The sequence below is a fragment of the Numida meleagris genome, chromosome 1 (genome assembly GCF_002078875.1).
Source record: "Numida meleagris isolate 19003 breed g44 Domestic line chromosome 1, NumMel1.0, whole genome shotgun sequence".
NCBI classification, from domain to species: Eukaryota; Metazoa; Chordata; class Aves; order Galliformes; family Numididae; genus Numida; species Numida meleagris.
Window position 1 is genome coordinate 57,712,210 of NC_034409.1, and position 18,879 is coordinate 57,731,088.

General features: G+C 39.1%; 1 protein-coding gene across 4 annotated transcripts in view; it reads right to left on the reverse strand.

Annotated features, from left to right (window-relative positions):
• BRAF (B-Raf proto-oncogene, serine/threonine kinase) overlaps nt 1-18,879 on the reverse strand; it is an 85,358-nt gene that overhangs the window by 40,467 nt on the left and 26,012 nt on the right. For all 4 annotated transcript variants that reach the window (XM_021388342.1, XM_021388322.1, XM_021388350.1 and 1 more), the window contains exons 4-7: nt 4,480-4,583; nt 3,698-3,800; nt 2,345-2,493; nt 1,142-1,261 (exon numbers count right to left, since the gene is read on the reverse strand). In XM_021388342.1, the coding sequence (XP_021244017.1) occupies nt 1,142-1,261; nt 2,345-2,493; nt 3,698-3,800; nt 4,480-4,583 (476 nt within the window). The remainder of the gene's footprint in view (nt 1-1,141; nt 1,262-2,344; nt 2,494-3,697; nt 3,801-4,479; nt 4,584-18,879) is intronic.

An 18,879-nucleotide genomic window follows, 5' to 3' on the forward strand; every position in this document is an offset into this window, starting at 1 on the left:
GTACTAATCTACAGTATATAAAGAGAATATTCACTACATAGAAGAGGCAATTCCAAAGTTCTTCTGAAATCGCACAACTTACTGCAAGTAAGAATATTGCCTTTCTACTTACCCAATTAGGTTCCTTCTGCAGCACTGTCCATGTATTTCCCGGGAGGTATCATATCTGAGCTTTCATAAAATAGTCTTAGCTGTTCAGGGAATTTTTCTCCCAACCAGAGTCCACAGGTGCTTGTGCAGCTTCCAACTGTGTTTCCGCTTTAGTCAGGCACAATGCTCAGTTTTCCAAGACAGCCTCTGCCAAATTCAGTTCATCTCCACAGAGTACACACATGTCCTAGGAGCATTTTCCTGAAGGCTTTTGTCTTCGGTGCTTTAATAAATTGGCATCACGATTCTTGACTTTGATGCACATCCTTGAATTGATCTTTCCTGGAGATTTGTTCCACTCTCTAGTGTTGGTTGTAAATGATTTCTTAACTACTAGGATCACAATCTAAACATGTTCCATTACCTCTTCACAGAGAAAAGCACCAGAATCTTTGTTGGAAATACAGGGGATGGAGGCCATAGTCAATTTTGTAAGTCTAATTTTACAAAACCTGGATCTGCAAACAGAAGCTCTTGGTATATCCCAACATCTAAATAGGAGGACATCTGGTCCAGACAATACTAAAGCAATGTGTTCGTAAAAAAGCCACAACTATGCACATCAATCTCATAGTGCTGTGGCTTATTCCGAAACAGAGGTTTGTCACTTCAAGGCAAATAAATTGTAATTTCATTACACAAACTAAACAAATTTGTAAAGACAGTGTTTTAGTTTGCACTGATTTTCAGAATAAAATCTTTCCCATTTAGACCAGGTCTAAGCTACCATAGAGAAGAAATCTCTCTAACAGGTAAAGCCCCAATTCTACAAACACTTCAGCACACGCTCAGTTTAGGTTCGTATGTTAATATGTGTCTTTGAGTGAATGTAAACATTCACTTCTTTGAAGTTAAGCACAGGTTGATGTATATGCATGACAAGGCAGATTACAAAAAAAATGCAGAGATGGTTGCAGAGCAGTATTTTGAAAGTTTCTAAGCATACAGTACTGAAATGTTATGGTATTAAAGAGCAGGAATGAGGTCATACCCAACAGAATCTGATGGGGGCACTGAGGGGTACGATCCTGATGCCGGGGTGGTCTCTCCTAAGGAGGTCTCCTCCTGCGATATGGGGTGATGTTCAAAGAACTTGGAGACAAACAGCAAACTGTGAGGCAAAAACAAAACAAAAACAACCGAACTTGTGCAACACCCAGAAAATTCCACAACACTCAACTGGAAAAAAAATGAAAATCCAGCACTGATTAAATTCTAATTTTTAAAAATGAAGTCTATGCCAAAACATTAACTTGAATGGTAAAAACCATTCAAGTTACTGTATTATTTAAAATGTAAAAGTATTACTTACTTGAGATAGGATCAAAAGATCATGCCTTAAAGATATATTCTTAGAAAGTAGGTTTTTTAATCTCTTACTTGAAATTCTAAACATCCAGCTCCTCAAGAATATACAACTTATACATTGAGTAGAGGACCTAGTTTGAATGTTTGCACTGACACAGTGCCAAAATCAAATGCCAAAAAATTAAACATTAAGTATGGATAAACAACGTTATCCGTAAGCCTTGGTCACATCTCCTAGAGGTGCTCAAGGAAACAGATGTAAATATCAACATAAGCAAAAAACTGAATACACGTTCGAGGGAAAAACTAGCATTTTAAGTGATTTTTTAGATGAAAAGACTTATCAGCCTCTGCTTAGACTTTGTCAAAGGCTTATACAAATTAATAATTCAGTTAAAGAACACGTGAATGTTTGGGACATGCTTTTTTATGCTTCTTACTTAGGCAAACTTGCACAGGATTTACATTCAACTGCAATTTGACCAGGTTAAATTCACGTCTCTCAACATTTTTTTTCAGGCTGAAGAAAATAAACCCGCATCTAAACATTTAAACAAGGCCCCAGCCATCACATAATAAAGAACCAGTTTTGATTAAGAATTACATCTGTGAACAATGAGAAGTCTGTCTCAAATGGTCAAGTGCTCAGCCTCTCTATTCATGCTTCAAAGAAAGCATTTCATAGTCCAGCAAAAAAAATATGAACTGGTTGCCTGAACCAGCACAGACAGAATATGAATTAAGCAGTCTCCCAAGAACAGTCAAGCTCCTATATTTTTTCAGGCACCTCCCCTGACTTCCCAAATTACAGAATTAACTTAAGAAATCACTGAGAGCTATTAGCTTAATAGACGGCTCAACTTGAAGACAAGTTACAATTACTTACTCGAGTTGGTCATAGTTAACACACATCAGTGGCACTTCTGTACTACAGCGCTGGTGAAATTTGTAGCCACATGTTTGGCATCGGAATCCCTGGAAAAGCAGCTTTCGACAGAAGTCGCAGAACGCTAGCGTGAAGAATGTTTTTCGTACCTATGATATCAAAAGTAATGACAATTAAATAAAATCCTTCTGTAAGCCTAATGCAGGCTATTTCATCTACCTCCTTCAAATACAGACCTCTTTTTCGATGGTGAAACTAAAATTTTATATGTTAAACCAAAAAAGTTGTCTTTTTTGAAGTTATCTTCATGCATTTAAATTGTTCTTGGAATTAATACATTCTTAGTCCCAAGTAAGACAGCAACAAATCTGAAGAAAAACTGTATTATCCTGCTAGAGACAAACATTCAGAATTTAATTCGATACAATCTGGAACAACAAAAACTGCTGAAAGATTATCTTCTAACTTTTCCAGGAGCCAAACAAAATTTCTATCTAACATCTACAGGACTGGAAATACACAGATGGCTTGTATAGACGGTTTCTTGTTGAAAACACTTAAAATTGCAAGAAGGAGAAATTATAGGAAAAAATCTTCAGTTTCATTTTCAAATTTAGAAGTATTTCACATAAAAATACATATTCTAGTTGTATTACTACCTGTAATAACCAAAATTTTAGAAGGCTATTCAGAGATGTTACATGTTTTATACTTTCATCTAGCTAGCCAAAGCCAACCAAGTTAGCTTAAGTAAAATAGTTTAAGATGCTTGCAAATACAGTTTTGATTATTCATTTATTAATTGAAATAAAAGGTCCTTCTTCTCAAGGTGATAAACATAATTTTCAGTATTTTGTATGGAGCTGGAACAGCGTAGATGCGTTCTGTTTAGCAGCTTCCATTTACTTGGTGCCTTATCAGGTCAAAACATATTTGTGCACTAGCATCACTGGTGATGTCAGCACTGCTCTGGGAATAGTTAGTTCATTAGTTAATTGCTGCTGCAGAGTCAGCAGGGAGGCCCAGAATACATTTTATAGATACAGCAATACAAAAATAGTAGATAATTATTACAGCTCTGCAATGCAGTGCTGATTTAAAACCACTACATTTATACATTTTAGAGGGTATATTCCATCCAAATTTGAAAGTTTTAAGGGAGATCAAGTACCCTTTATCATCATTTATTTTAGTTACAATTGGAACTAATTAACCTAAGCTATTGTGATTAAAAACTTCTGCAACCCCACCATTTCCCACAGATGCAAAACATTACCCAAAATCATTAATTTGAATTTGCAAGTACAAAGTTGACTTAATTCAACTCAACATTTCATAAAAAATGGTACATACAAAATTGTGTGTTGTGAGTGGCACATTCTCCAAGACCTCCACATGCAACTCCTCTCCGGTTAACCAGGAAATGTCAGTGTCCCAGCCAATTGGCTTCTTCTCTCTGAAGTGTAAATAAGGCTGTCATTAGCACCAGCACACAAACTCCTGCAGGCCTGTGGAAGTTTACTACCCATTCTCTAACTGCAGGAAACTTTAGAGGCAAAACACTAAGTTCGGCACACACCAAGGAAAGCATACCTTCCCTGGACAAAGATCGTAAAAGAAATCAGCTTCTTTTCCAACTGCATTCAGTAGTGGCTGACTTGATTCCAGGGTGACAGACACCCTTCTGATCAAAGTGTGTGTGAAACTACCTGTTCCAAAGAGATTGCTGATTCTGCACAGTAAAATAATCTACCAACGTTTTAGGGTTGGAAACTCAATGTGTATTTTTTCATGGCAACTCTATATTCAGTTAAGGTTACATATAACCAGGTCAAAGAAAATCAAAAACTTTACAAAACCTATTTAATACTTGTTCAGTCAGCATGAATTTGAGTTTTGCCAGTCTATAAGGACATATTACACTGTATTACACCTACCCTTGAAGGGATTATATCATTTTCTAGGAGTTTGCCATTCTTTTTAGACGCGTTCATAAGGCATAAATTATTTTAGTGTAAAGTATCATATAGTTCTCAACTTTGAAAACAACTTCAATGAAGTTGGATAGAACTGGTCGTGCTGGATAGCTCCAACAAGAAATTTTAAGAGCAAAAACCACCACACACAAACCATACCCATCCTGTATTCTGTAAACAGCACAGCATTCTGGAATAAGACCTCTCATCATCAGAGCTTTCTTCAGGCTGTCTCGGACAGTAACTCCACATCTTGCCGGAACCTACATGCCAAATAAAAAAGAAAGGAATTAAAACAAGTTTCAACCCCTCTCCTTAAACCGATGCAAACATTTTGATGCTCTAGCACTAGAATCTACTTTCATTATGTTTTACAGAATGCTAGGTAAGAGTTTCTCAACCTTTTTCATACTGTTTTACCAGTGATTAGTATAAAAACCAATATAGCTCAGCTAGAAGTGAGAACAAGCTCTGTATTTCTACTATTGCTTTGAATGACTTCTTGACCCAGCTCTAAAAGGTGACCTTCCAACTCTCTTTACCTTGAAGAAAGTGGAGACAGAACACAGACAGCTAATAACTATGTGTATCTATAAAAAATTCAGGCCAAGCTGCAAGATTAAGTAGGGCAACATGCCAAGGGGAGTTAAAGCAAAAGAACTAACAGCTTGGACTGCCCTCCAAAAAGCATTATAAGATGTAAACATTTTACTTTTAAAATAGAAAATAAGCATGCAAATAAGATAAAACTATCATTTGAGATAGGCACACCATCACCTCTGTATTTGCAACTCTACAGATATTTCTCATTTTTTTCCCAGATTATTCCCAGTGTTGCTGCCAGGAGCAAGGAAGTGATCGTCTCTTTGTACTCAGCACTGGGAAGGCCGCACCTCGGGGACTGCTTTCAGTTTTGGGCCCCTCTCTACAAGAAAGACATTGAGGCCCAGGAACATGTCCAGAGCAGGGCAAAGGAGCTGTGAGGGGTCTGGAGCACAAATCTGATGGGTGGCAGCTGAGGGAGCTGGGATTATTTAGTCTGGAGAAGAAGAGGCTCAGGAGAGAACTTACTGCTCTCTACAATGACCTGAAAGGAGACTGTGGTGAGGTGGGGGTTGGCAGTGTAACTAGCGATAGGATGAGAGCAAAGGGCCTCAAGCTGCGCCAGGGAAGGTTCACGTTGGACATAAGGAAAAGCGTTTTCCTCTGAGAGAGTGGTCAGGTGCTGGAATGGGCTGCCCAGAGAGGTGGTGGAATCACCATTGCTGGAGGTGTTCAAGAAATGCTTAGATGTTGTACTGAGGGACATGGTTTGGTGGGAAATATTGGCGACAGGTGGACAGTTGGACTGGATGATCTTGGAGGTCTTTTCCAAACATGGTGATTCTATTTGAAGCAAAGCACTCCTCTCCTTTGTTTCACTGTTTAGAATAGTGAAACAGGACTGGATGGAGATGTGCACTAGAGTTAGCCAAACAAAGCATTGGAAACTACGCAAAGTAAAGGTATTTTTTCTTGTCTCTATTCTTAGTTGTAAGAACCTCTTATAGGAATTGGGTACATTATTTCTCTGATTAACATAATATAGAATCAAGCCATAAAAACAGAGCAATACATAATCTGGTGATTAACTAGCTAAGTTGTTGCGTATTACCCACTTACTACCTCTAGAACTACAAACCAAAAATAAGAAACGCTTCAGTTCATATATACCCTATAGCCTTTCCTATACTCCTGCACAGCATGACATACCTGAAGCACAGAAAAGCCCACAGACCTGACAAAACAAAGAAGTCTGTCTGAACACCTGAGACTCAATTATAGCTTAGAGAAGCCTAAGCCAGAACCATGGTAGCCAAAAGAAGGCTCTTAATCAGCTTCAGCTGGCTTTGGATCAGAGCCTAGATTTTGCTCCTTGCACTTAAATTTCCATGAGTATTTAGGTACCATATGTCCTACTTAAGGATGACAGTGAAAAGCAGCAGCCTATTTCAAGTAGCTTTGTGAATACCATTTGAGGTTACGCTATATATTGCATTCTTAGAACTCAAACGCTTTCTCAGAACGGACAACTTAAAGGAATGTTTTGCTTCACAGTCTTCCTCCCATTAATATGACAGTCATTCTTACATGGTACTTGGGCCTTCCATATGATCAACATCTAAATATTTAAAACAGACTTTCTATCAACACATTGGAAAAACCATCCTATAACATACTGCTTCATTACCTCGATATTCAAACTCAAATGATTTTGCTTTATGCAGTCCATTAATAAAACCATGCATAAAGACATAATCTAAATAACTCCTTCCCATCCTATAGATTAACATTATGGCTTTCAACCATTTATAGAAGTGGGTCACTTCTCCAGCATAAAGTATCTGTGGATGTTACTGAGCACAGATATAACAGAAAGCCTGGGAGCACCTATTACTGTCAATATTGTCAACAATTTTCCATTTTAAGCAACAGAGGACTGAGACTAACATCCCCACCAACTTAACTGTTCGCATTGAACCTAAGTACTTGTAACATATTTCTCTCTGCTTCCACCATACATATTTACAAATACAGAGTAAATATTTTTCCACTAAAATCTCAGAGGATTTCAGATGCATGCTCCAGCCTCCCACAAACGACAGGACCAACCAAGAACCATCTCCACAGAACAAAGGACTGTTCTTCAGCTTGGGGCTATTTTCCCTGTAAATATAGCTCTTGCCAGATTGAGGTAGAAGTCTCACAGAAACTTCAAGTTTATCTTTCCAGCACCTGCACTTATTTCACCACGAATATCCACAGTGGTCAAAGACGAAACACAAATACAGAGAGGGTGATGGACCAACTAGGAGAAAAAGGGGAATGAGCAGAGGCAGGAAAGTGGCTGATCATGATGGAGAAATGGAAGAAGGGAGGCAGGACAACTCAAAAACTGGCCAAGAAAAGCACGTGTAAAGTGGGAGATGGGATTGGCATCAGTAGATTGGTAGGAAACAACCAAGTAGGATGGAAGACAGACTGAACAGCTTAATGAAGCAGCGGGAGGGAAACAAAAATAAGATTAACTACTAAGTAGAGAAGAGCTGGTTGAAACAGCTGGGGAAACACTGGGAGCACATACAGAAGCAGCAGCTTTCATGACATGATTAAGAAAAAAGACAGCTCAGTTCAGACAAGGAGCACATAGTGGTAAAGGAAAAAAAGGGACCACCTACAAGAAGCATTAGAAACAACCATAAGGAGGGGGGGAGGGGGGGGAACTCTAGCTTAGACAGAGAACCTCAAATAGTAAGTATTAGAAGAAACCAGGGCAGTAAAATGCAGACCTGGGTGAGGAATTGGAGCAGGACAAGGAGGAAAAGCCAAGCAGCAGCAGGGTGACTAATGTTAAAGAAGGGAGGAAGAGGAAAAAGAGAAGGAATGCTCTGCTCATTGGAAGACATTTTCTTCTTCCAATACTAAAGGAGATAAAAGCCTTCCCACATAAAGAACAGCATGCTACAGCATCTTAGGAAACAAAGGGCAGCATCAGGAACTTAAGAGCTCCAACTCTATCAATAAATTACACTGGTGTAAATAATGCCACTTCAGGCAGCTTTTTATTAATTTCAGTTGAAAACAAGATTATGACATTACAGACCTCCTTTTAAGAGATCATTACGATCAGAAAGGTTAGCTATCAAAGCTTAGGAAGCATGAAAGTTGCTCACAGTCAAGCAAGAGTAGCAGGATGATGAAAACAAAATTTACATTAACTCTCTCTTGCTTATCACTCACTGTTCCTCAGTATCACTGTCCCAAGTTCCTTTCATTAAATTCTGAACCATATTTAGGCATCTTGCGGTCAGAATCATAGCCAGAACATTTGTTCTCTTCACTGCCATTTACAAGAAGATCCAGCTAAAAAACAGTGAAGCGTTTTAATTACTCTTAAAACCATCAGGATCCTGAGTCAGCATAACATTTAGAACATTCTCTTATAGAACTCATGAGCAAAGGAACAGAAGGCTAAAGAACTAGGTACTTGAAGAAATCTCTCCAGTATTGATTAATCATTTTCCCAGACTGGAACAGCACGGTCCATCACCATCTGTGCACATAGCCCTTCAGCCCCCTCCTTCAGTCCACATCACAGCTTGCTGTGAAGCAGAAATCTCACCCTGCAACGAATGCACATCTAAACCCTTTTTCTTCCCCCTATTCTCTTCTCACACTCAAATCATGGCAAATGGGAAAAGTCTAGCTCCATGAAAGCAATGCACCTCCATTTCAAGAAACCAACAGAACTCTTTCCTTCACCTGATGGACAGACAGGCAACCCAGAGCAGTTGTTTGGAAGCAGCTGCCATCTGCGTGCCAGCCAAGTGGCCTGAGCGGGCTTACAGTTCTGTCAAAGGATTTGACAGGCTTCCCACAGACTGCTTTGACCAAATCATGGTGCGACTGCTTTTTTCTTTTTTTAAATAAAAATCATTCCCCATAGAAAGTTTCCGATCTGTTCCAATATAGACTTCCTTATTACTGTAATCCAGTAAATTGGACAAAAGTTCATGTTTTGTTGCATCAAAGTGATTAATACGTCAAATTCATTTTTGTCCATGTCCATTCTTTATCTTTTTATCCCTTTATTTTATAACTAAGAGAACTTAGATGTTTCACAACACCTACCTCTTATGAAACCACACTAGTTCTAAGAATTGGGACCTATGTCCCCTAATAACTGTTGAGGGTTTATTTATTTATTAAGTTACTCAAACATCTAATATTTGTAAATCAGAAAAGGTTTATTTATTTTAAGAAAAAGCTGAATAGCTGATTTGGCAAACTACTTTCAAAAATGAACACCACAGGCTATACAAAGCTAAGGAACAGCAATGAAGCTGCCAATATGGACTGCAAAAAGTATTGATCGCATAGCTTAATAATACACCAGAGCAAGTAACCTACTCATGCACCTTGAATTAGGCAAGTAGTGATTCAGGAAGACATCAAAACATGCTCAGTTTTGCAAATGTGAAGTCCCAAGGAAATGAACAAAAATTACTCTGGTACCCCCAAAAATTCTCAAGTCAATTTTACAGATGAAACAGAACCATAGCACTTAATTTCTTTTATTTTACTCATGTAAACTATTTCTGTGGACAGTAAGTATTCATAAAAATATTGCTGATATATATTTAATACTGCATCCACAAGCATTCAAGCAATACACAGATTTCTTTCTGTAAATCAGGTCATTCTGACTCAGTAAGAAATTCAGTGCTACATCCCTAAATAACTCTTACATCATTCACCCAACATCAGAGTAGAAACTCAAGGCATAACCTCACTAACTTAAAAATGCTCCTTTACTCTAGCGCAGCTTCCAATATTTTATAGCAACAGAGACCAACAAGCACTTCAAGAATCAAAATAGAAGTTTTCTCTGGCTCAGAATACCTAACATTCCATTTCTCAAAACTAGCTCGCCAATTTAATTTTTTCCTCGGCTTAACACTGCAGTTCAGTTCACTCCTGTCGAATGTTATGTATTAAGATACTTTAGAACTTCTAAAAAGTTGTCGACAATTGGAGCACTGGGCACAGTAACTAGAATATTCCACACATGATTTTGAAATATCACTTCAGAGTACTTATCTCACCTTCGAAGATCACATTTTGTTTTCCTTGTTACCTATCTACATGATTATACATGTCAGCCACGTGCTCAATTAACTCAATTGTGTTGAGTGAGAAATAAACTAAGCTATTTTTCTGTCAAACAACTATAGTTTTCCCATTGCACTTATAAGGATCTCAAAAATCCAAGCTTGAATTTCATACATAAGAAAGAAAAACCGTGAAGGACAAACGCTTAAACAAATCAGCCAGTCATCTTTTATAGCACTAACAGATAAAACTAACTCCTTCTGCAGCCAAGTGGATGTAAGATGATGCTGAATATAACATCCTCAATACAATGAAAAACATGGCTTTCAAACGCTGCCGTTCTTGATTTCAGGGCATGATGCTCTGACTAACTTGCAGAGGAAAAAGAACATTTAGGAATACTAATCTTAAGTGTATTACCCATATAAAACACATGGGAGACAACTGCATTGTACTACACATTGTTTCCAAGGGAAGTTGAACAGAATTTACCCCATTTACAAAGCTGTTACCATTCCATCAAACACATCCTCCTTAACTTGGGTAGACATCTGCTACCAGCACTCACACTGCCAATGCCATAAGAACGTACTCATTTGTAGAACACAACTGATTTATGTCAACACAAATGTTTGATCAACAGTACGCCACGCCTCAATCACACTGAATCAGATTTAGTGCGTCTTCTCAACAGCAGCCTCCAGCTATGATGTTCTCAGGCTTTTTCTGAACGCAGTTTGGGATTTACCCTTCAAAACACTCACTAAGATGATCATAGCAGACATCTGGATCACCACCTTAAAAGCTTCATTAGGCTGAATGCCAGCCCCAGAAGTTGTGAAGGCTGAGTGACCCACTAATAAAAGCAAGTTCTTATTTAGGAAAATATCCACAGCCACTGTATGAGATTCAAAGACCCTCAGGTCTCTGCTCTTCAAGTGCCGAAAAAGCCAGCTCAAACCCAAAACCTAGGTACATCAGAAGTTTAAAGTTACAAAATAGTTTATTTAAATCTTACAAATAGGCCAGGCCCTGAGTCCACTTGTCACAAAATCCTGTCTCGAACAATCGAACTCTAAATACTTTGAAGATAATGGAAAGACATCGTACCATGGAAAGCTTAGAAATCACATCCTCTAAATTGATTGTAACAGATCCTAAAAATTAGTACATCCATATTGAAGAAGTATATATACACTACCATATACTGTTAAAGCTTTGGTTGATTAGTTTATTTAAATGACACAAGAGGCCATGCATCTAAGTATGATTTACCAGAAATGAAACTGAAACACTTCTGATTATTTTCAGATCTGTGATTTTCATTCCGTTTCACCAAATGCCTGCCTACTACATTATGAGCTGAAAGAAACACTCCAAGCAGGACCTTTTGTATCATTGATTTATTTCGTACCGACAGACTTTCCATCTCTTAAAGTAAGAGATCTTAATCCCATAACTGGCCTTTCACTCAGCTGTCACCGCATTCACTAAACAATCCATACTTGAGGAAAACCCTTAAAAAAAAAAAGCAATGATTGATGCTGCATGAGGCACTTCAGATGACAAGCCATCGATTCTGTAATGAGAAGTTTTCCATATTTTTGCCTTTGCAATATAAGACCACGTCAATAAAATTGAAGCGGATTAAATTATTCTCTTTGAATTCAACTACCTTGAGTTTATCCAACACAGCTTGATTTGCATGGTAGGTTAACCCCAGCAGGCAGCCAAGCACCACCTAGCTGCCTGCTTGCTCATTCCAGGTAAGACAGGGGAAGAGAGCTAGAATAGAAGTGAGAAAACTCATGGGTCAAGATAAAGACAGTTTTTTAAGCGAAGAGAAAAAAAACAGAAAAATTAAAAACCACACCAAAACATTCCCTTAAGCAATGCAGAAGCAACTCCATCCCAACTAAACCCAGTACAATCTGCTATTGTACCGCTGCTCACCTTGCTTCACCAACCTCCTTCAAAGAGGCATTCTTCTGGCTTTCTCAGATACAAGGGACTTACTCATGGGTAGCAGTAAAGTCCTGTTTCATAATAGAATTTTGGTTGCATACTAACAGCCCAAAAGAAGTCTTTCATAGTTAAATTACTTCCTAATAAAAACAGGTAATTTAATGTCTCATTTGATTTCGCCTTTCAGTAATAGGAGAGGTAGGCCAAATGCACTCCCTGATGATCCACGTATTTAAAAAAATATTATCAGTAATTTTTAGTTGGAAGTCAGTGATTCATCCTACCAGTTTGTTCATATGACGCATAAAATCCCAAAGCATTCACATACATTCAGAAAGCATTCACTGGCATAGGCTACATAAACACCACTTTCGGTGCATTTGATAAGACATGGGAATTTGTAATTGTTTTTGATTAGAAGAACCTAATCATGTTAAACCAGGTGTGTAATTAAAAGCCAGAAACTAGTTTATTCAGCTGCCTAAACATCCCCTCTATGAATTATCCTTATACTTGACAGGTGAAACTGGTAGGACAGCTTGAATGCCTACAGAAATCCAACGCTTACAACTCCGTAAGCTTGAGGCACAAACACACACCATTACCTGCGGAAAGTAAGGTGCAAATCTTAACTCAAAAGAAACGTTGCATTTGTAAATCTGGTAATCAATGCATTTGAAGGAATCCAGTTGTGAATGCATGATAAATTATTTTTACCTTACCAAAATTTTTAGCATAAATTATCTGATTCTCCTATTCTTCATGACTGTAGAGAAGACCATACGATTGCTTGTCTAATTAAAAGGCAGATGTTCTAATTAACAAAGGCATGACAAGAGTGAGAAACCTGAATTAAGAGCTGTATTCATGCACAGCATTCACAATCCTGCTTAATTTTTTAAGCCTTAAAAGTATGAATCTCATGAACTTTCAAATACGTATATACTTATGACCCTTTCGTGATATATACCAAGACAATAATGAAATGATCTTTTCTGGCTCAAATTTACGCTGAGTTTTTACTGTAATAATCTCTAATTATTGTTAAGCAAGACACCACCACCACACAATCTTCTCATCTAAACACAGAAGAAAAGGATACTTTTTTGAACAAAGTAATATGGTTTAGAAGCTGTCATTGATAGTTTTTTAGACCTCACATTTGGTAAAACGTACACGCTGATTTGATTCTTTTCATAATGTACAGACAGCTAGATCCCTTGAAGGCCAGTTTCTGAAAGCAGGAGCAGCATCTACAACCCTTTTTTTTCCCCCTAGTTTCACTGTCACTACTCAGACCACTACAGGCAGAAATGAAACTCCAAGCAACTGAACCCAACGTGCTTGTGCTCTCAGAAGAAGAGCAGACCCTGAAGAAAATGCCACCTCTAAACTCAGAGCCCAGCAGCACAGACTCCTTACTATCCTTATGACAATTCCACCAAGAAGGTCAGAGAGCACGAGGCAAACATTTCCTCTGGAAGCTAGAAGTGTGCAGACAGCAACAGGCCACAGTTTAAGAGCAAGAACCATCATCACCTGACGCTTTCCAACCACCCATCATTTCTCACACCTACATACCAATTCTTCTAACTTTCCACACTCCAGCATACCACCATTCTGGACTGCACATCTGCTTTCAGACAGTCCCCCCACACTAGAAGTATTTGTCAGGAAGAGATCTCCTTCGGTAATCAAGATCAGTCAAGAGTGCTAATATATAAGCAACTTATAAAATCTTTTTCATGAAGCACTTGAGTTTGCCCCAACTGTGTTCCCTTCTTTCCTACTGGAATTCAGAACACTGTCAGAAACCTAATACTATTCCTCACTGCAGTTATGATGAGTTTTAGCCATTTGTTTTTGTACCAACGTCTTGTATTACAGAGCAATTCTGAGAAAATTTTACCTCTTCCAGTACAAAATGTAAAAGCTAGAGACCCTGCATGCAGCAACCGGGACCAACACTAACTGCGATTATTCGCACAACGTACAAGCGTGCCCTTGGAATTCCTTGCCACAAGGCAACCTTCCAGTACCTACAGCACAGGTTTAATGGAGACTGGACTGAGGTTTAGCAAACAGAAAACACTTCAACTAAAAATTTCTGAGTGACAAACAGTTCACATTCAAAAGAACACTCCAGGAGAATATCACGCGTGACTACTTTGTTCTCGTACTCTTCCATAGGCATCCATTTGTGACCACTGATGGAAGAAACAGGGCTACACCTTAGGTGGGACCCACCATAGATGCTCTTATGGCTCTTACATATTCCATTAAGATATTCCAAAGGGACACATTCTGCAAGACTGAAAGAACCACAAGGAAATGACCAACTCAACCAAAACTAAGTGTACAACTACACTGTAGCCCAATCCCAGTTTTCTGTCTCAGTAGCCCCTTCTGTCCCAGACAGAGGTTTGATATACTTGCCAAACGTATGCCTGCACAGTTCTTAATACTGACTACGTGCCATAAGCCTGACTCCACAAGCTACACTGAACTCAAGTGAGACAGATTCTTTTTCCAGATTTGCTACTGCCCTGAATATTGCAGTAGATACTTCGTGACCCTTCACAGAAACATTTCGGTAACCCCTTCAAGGCTGCCCAGTGCTTGGAGACAACTGGGAGACGGAGGCTCCAGTGCACAGAATGTTTATTCCATCCAAGGTCTCAGAGCACATTCCTGCAAGCCACAACTGATGTGTCACTGGAATCCTATTTATAGTCTTATTGATATCTTAAGTTCTACAGTAACCACGTACTCTCTTAGGTGAAATTCCTAAGCAGTTGTAACTGTGGGTTGTCAGCCTTTGCAGAGCAAGGCAAATGATGCAACAGCTCTAGCAACTGGGATTTTTCCCTTATCCCAAGCCTACCAGTTTAAAACCCAAAACAAGCTTAGATTCATTTTCCTTAAATTCTCCCATACAAAGTTTGGATAAGTCCAATCGATTTTTTTCTGCAAAACATCTGATCATGTCAGGTAGACTCTTACCGTCTTGTGGTCTTATTACTTTAAAATCCTCTCTCTCTGCCCTAGAAAGCAAACAAACAAACAAACAAGAAAAACACCCACAGAGACTTATTCTGGTCATACCTATGCAGAACACTTCTCCAAAAGACATTTAACATGCAAGCTGAACCATGCCACTGAAAACAGAGGATGCATGTATTTCTCTGAAGGACTTAAATTCAGACATTTATCTCCCTGCTTTACAGGGGATGAATGCTTCCTTTCTCTAGAGAATAGCAAACAATCTGTTGACTTTTTCTGAGAGGTTGTTCAGAGAAGGAAACTTCTCTTTTTCTCCTCTCAAGCTGACTACGCAGGAAAACAATCTTATTTCTGACACTTGCATATGCATTGCTCCCCCTCCAACTAACCAACCCAGCTACTTGTTTTTGCTTTCATAAACATCCTATTCTAATTCTGCTGTGCTGTCAGCCAAACCAAGATGCGACTTCAGCTGCTAATTAATCAGTAACAGCAGTCTTCACCTCTTACTGGTTAAGTTTTCAATGAAGCGACCTCAAGCCTTTTCCTACATTAGGATAACCATTCTGCCAAATGCTCTGCTTTAACATGACACATACAAAGAAACTTCACATTAGCTACACAAACTACTTAGGCTGGTCAACATGGTCTTGTTTCTTCGTACTCTGTCAGTTTCCTCATTGTATTTCTAGTTGGAGCCAAGTGAAACAGATGTATTTGCTTGATCCTACACACAAGCAGTACAACTAATAAACACAAAAAAGTAGAAACATCTTAAGTATTGAGGCGGTTGCTAGTCAGAAACATAAGCAGCTCCCCTCCATCATTTCCTGCATTTCTAGCAACTCTAAACAAATAGCAGGCAGCTGTTGTAGTAGTTGTTTTAAAATATAATCAAAGATAAATAAGAATGTTGGCTCTCCATTACCAACTTAATCCTAGTCAGTTTTTATAAAGTCAGTTTAAGAAGCATCATTGTGTTCCTTAGTAGAAGAAAACAATGCCTCTCTTGTATCTGACAAGATCTCTCAACTCCTGAAGCGGGCCCCTAGTTCCACAATTAGATATGTGATTGGTAGTAAAGACTGTAGGATCAATAAATGCTGAAAACAGAGCAACTACATTAAGAGTTGTCGTACAAAAAATTCCTAACTTCCTCAGTAATACAAGTCTATTTCAAAGATATGAAGTCCAACTTCAAGATCAACAACCTCAATGCTCAGAGTCCATATATGCACCAACTTTCAGTTCTAAAACAGAGACAATTCACTACATCTATTAAATACACATTCAACTTAGTAATTTAACTAGATCCATGCAGAGTGCAAAACTGAATTAAGAAGTCCCTGAAACAAAGCTGGTCAGCAGATACTGTAAATTAATGGTTCAAACTGAGCATATATTTCTAATTGCTTATTTTTCAACCAAAAATGAGTTGTTCCATGCAGACCAGGAGCTCATTTCCACCTCACTATAGAGCATACGAAGCAGGATGAAACCTCTGCAACACAGACACTTGGCAGAAAACAATCTGGCCTAAGTCTGTCCCAGCACCTAGGAGGACCTCCGCAGGCTGCTCCCAGGAGACGAAGACTGGTTACATTTCTCCTCCTCCTGTTAATAGCGCCCTACAAGTACCTGCTGAATCTTTGTCAACCTGAGCTTCCAGCCAGTGAATCCACATGTGCATCTCGTTCCTCTTTGCATCTGCATGCACCTGTCTATTGCTTTACATAAGTGCACCTGCAGGCACACACCAGATCTGAGACTAAGGAGACTTGCACCTTCCCTCTACCCACTTGCCTGCCTCCTATTCTTTTGTTAGTACACATGCGTGGTGGTTTGATGGGGGGGGTTTGCTTGTTTTCAGATTCTGCAACAACATGAGACTACAGATTTTCATGAAGCTCTATGCTCAGTGCCCCACATTTGGCAAGCTGGAAACAACGCTGGGAATGCAAATAGTGCTTAGACTCCAGTAGATTGCAGGATATAAGAACGAGAGCCTCTCCCTGATTAAATACCCAACTGAAATCTCATTTGCCTCCTACGACCACAAAAAAGCACTTAGATTCAGTGCTGGAAAAACTCTTCTTCCCCTGTTGTCAAGCACCGAGTATCACTACTATGTTCTGGTCACAATTTCCTCAAATGACAGCACATCTTCAAGCTAGAAAGCTAACTGCTCGTTAAGATGCTGTAATAGACAAGCTGATATTCTTGAATTTGGTCACTTATCTACAGCGATTAAGACTGTAAACTCCTAATGAGCATGACCAATACTGCAGAATCACTAAGTTCATCAAAAGCCCCAAAGCTTCGGGATAAAAGTGAGAGGAAATAAGAGTCTGGGGAAGAAGAGTCTCACATGTTTTAGAGCATACCATGCTAATCTGTTACTTAAGACCTTAAAGAGGAAAGGAGCAGAAGAATACTGCATGAGGAGAAAAAAACAGGAGTAGAAACATTCTATATGGCTTAGAGAAGAAGAGAACATGCAGAAACAAGAAAAGCAAAGAACAATGCAGGAAATTATATACTTGTGGACAGCTTGATCATCTATAACAGTCAGACTTGGACAGAACACACAAAGAAGAAACCAGAGTCTCTCTGAAGTCCACTATCTTTTCTCCAAATTTCAAATAAGTAGCACTAGGTGCCTAGCCAAACCTCACAGGCAGACAACAAAATCATCTTGTTTAACACTATGCATCTGCACTGTGCTACAAAGCAGTTGTAGTTTATATTAAAACCCCTCCCTCCAGGTTAAAAATCAAAAACTACTTCCATGCCTTAGCAGTATCCTCAATTATATTTTTTCAATGATAGCCTAATATCAGGTGAGAACAATTGCCCTTTATCTGTTGTTTCTGCCCTAAGTCTTCTGATCTCTGTTGTTTCATGGGAGTGAAGAAAGGAAAGTGGCAGGGGGAGGGAGGGAACATGCCTTCCAGCGTCCATTTGCATTTTCACCTCTTTGCTGGCAATGAATTTCCACATGCTTTCACAGTTCAGTGATAGCCAATTTCTGGCTGCTATGAAAATCATTGGTTTCACACAGACACTGGCTGTGCAAGCATCTCAATTTCCACTTCCACTGGGACCACAGTTTCCCTTGTAAGTGGAAAGACTTGCAAAAAAGAGCTTAGAAACTGCTGACAAGCCACAGTCATGTATCACAGTTTGCTGGTCAGTGTATTATTCAAAAGCACCTACTGAGGCTGTTCAGTAGGCATCATGCCTGTGAAACCATCACGCCTATAAAAGCACAGTTAGATAGCCTGTAAAAAGTCAACTCTTCTCCTGTGACCCCAGGAATCACCTGCAACGTTGCCAAAACTGATAAACAGCAACTGTCAAGCAGTTTGCAGGCAACACTAACACAGCAATGCTTGCAGGCTCCTATTAACAGAAGCAGCGTCCACCCTCATGTCAGTTCTCTGCACAGCACCTGATAGACTCAGGCTCCTGTCATAAAGCACTCACCACAGCGGGGAGGGAAACGACAACAAAAACCAACAAGCATTTTGCACAGCCCTCCTTAGCTGCAAGAGGTTGCTTCTTGCTATCGAGCATTCACAGCTGCTAGCAACTTTGACTATATGGAAACTTAACTTCCCCAATCTTGTCCTTTTAAACTAATTAGTAATTTTGTATATTACAAGAGACAGAGCTTCTGACCTCTCCTATCTGTTAAAAAATGGTAGAATACTATTTAAGTGAGCTGTTTTTAGGCAAATACTTGAGTTGCTTCAACTCTTACGGAACTCCTGAAAGCGTTGTCCACTGTTGCAAAAATACAGAACACATCTTTGTATTAACACTGTAGAAAATACCCAACACATCAAAACAAGTGAGTTCTGCAGAGCACAAATGCAGGTATCTTTTCAGGTCCTACATTAACTTTTGCATGAAGAAGAACACGGGAAATACTGAGGT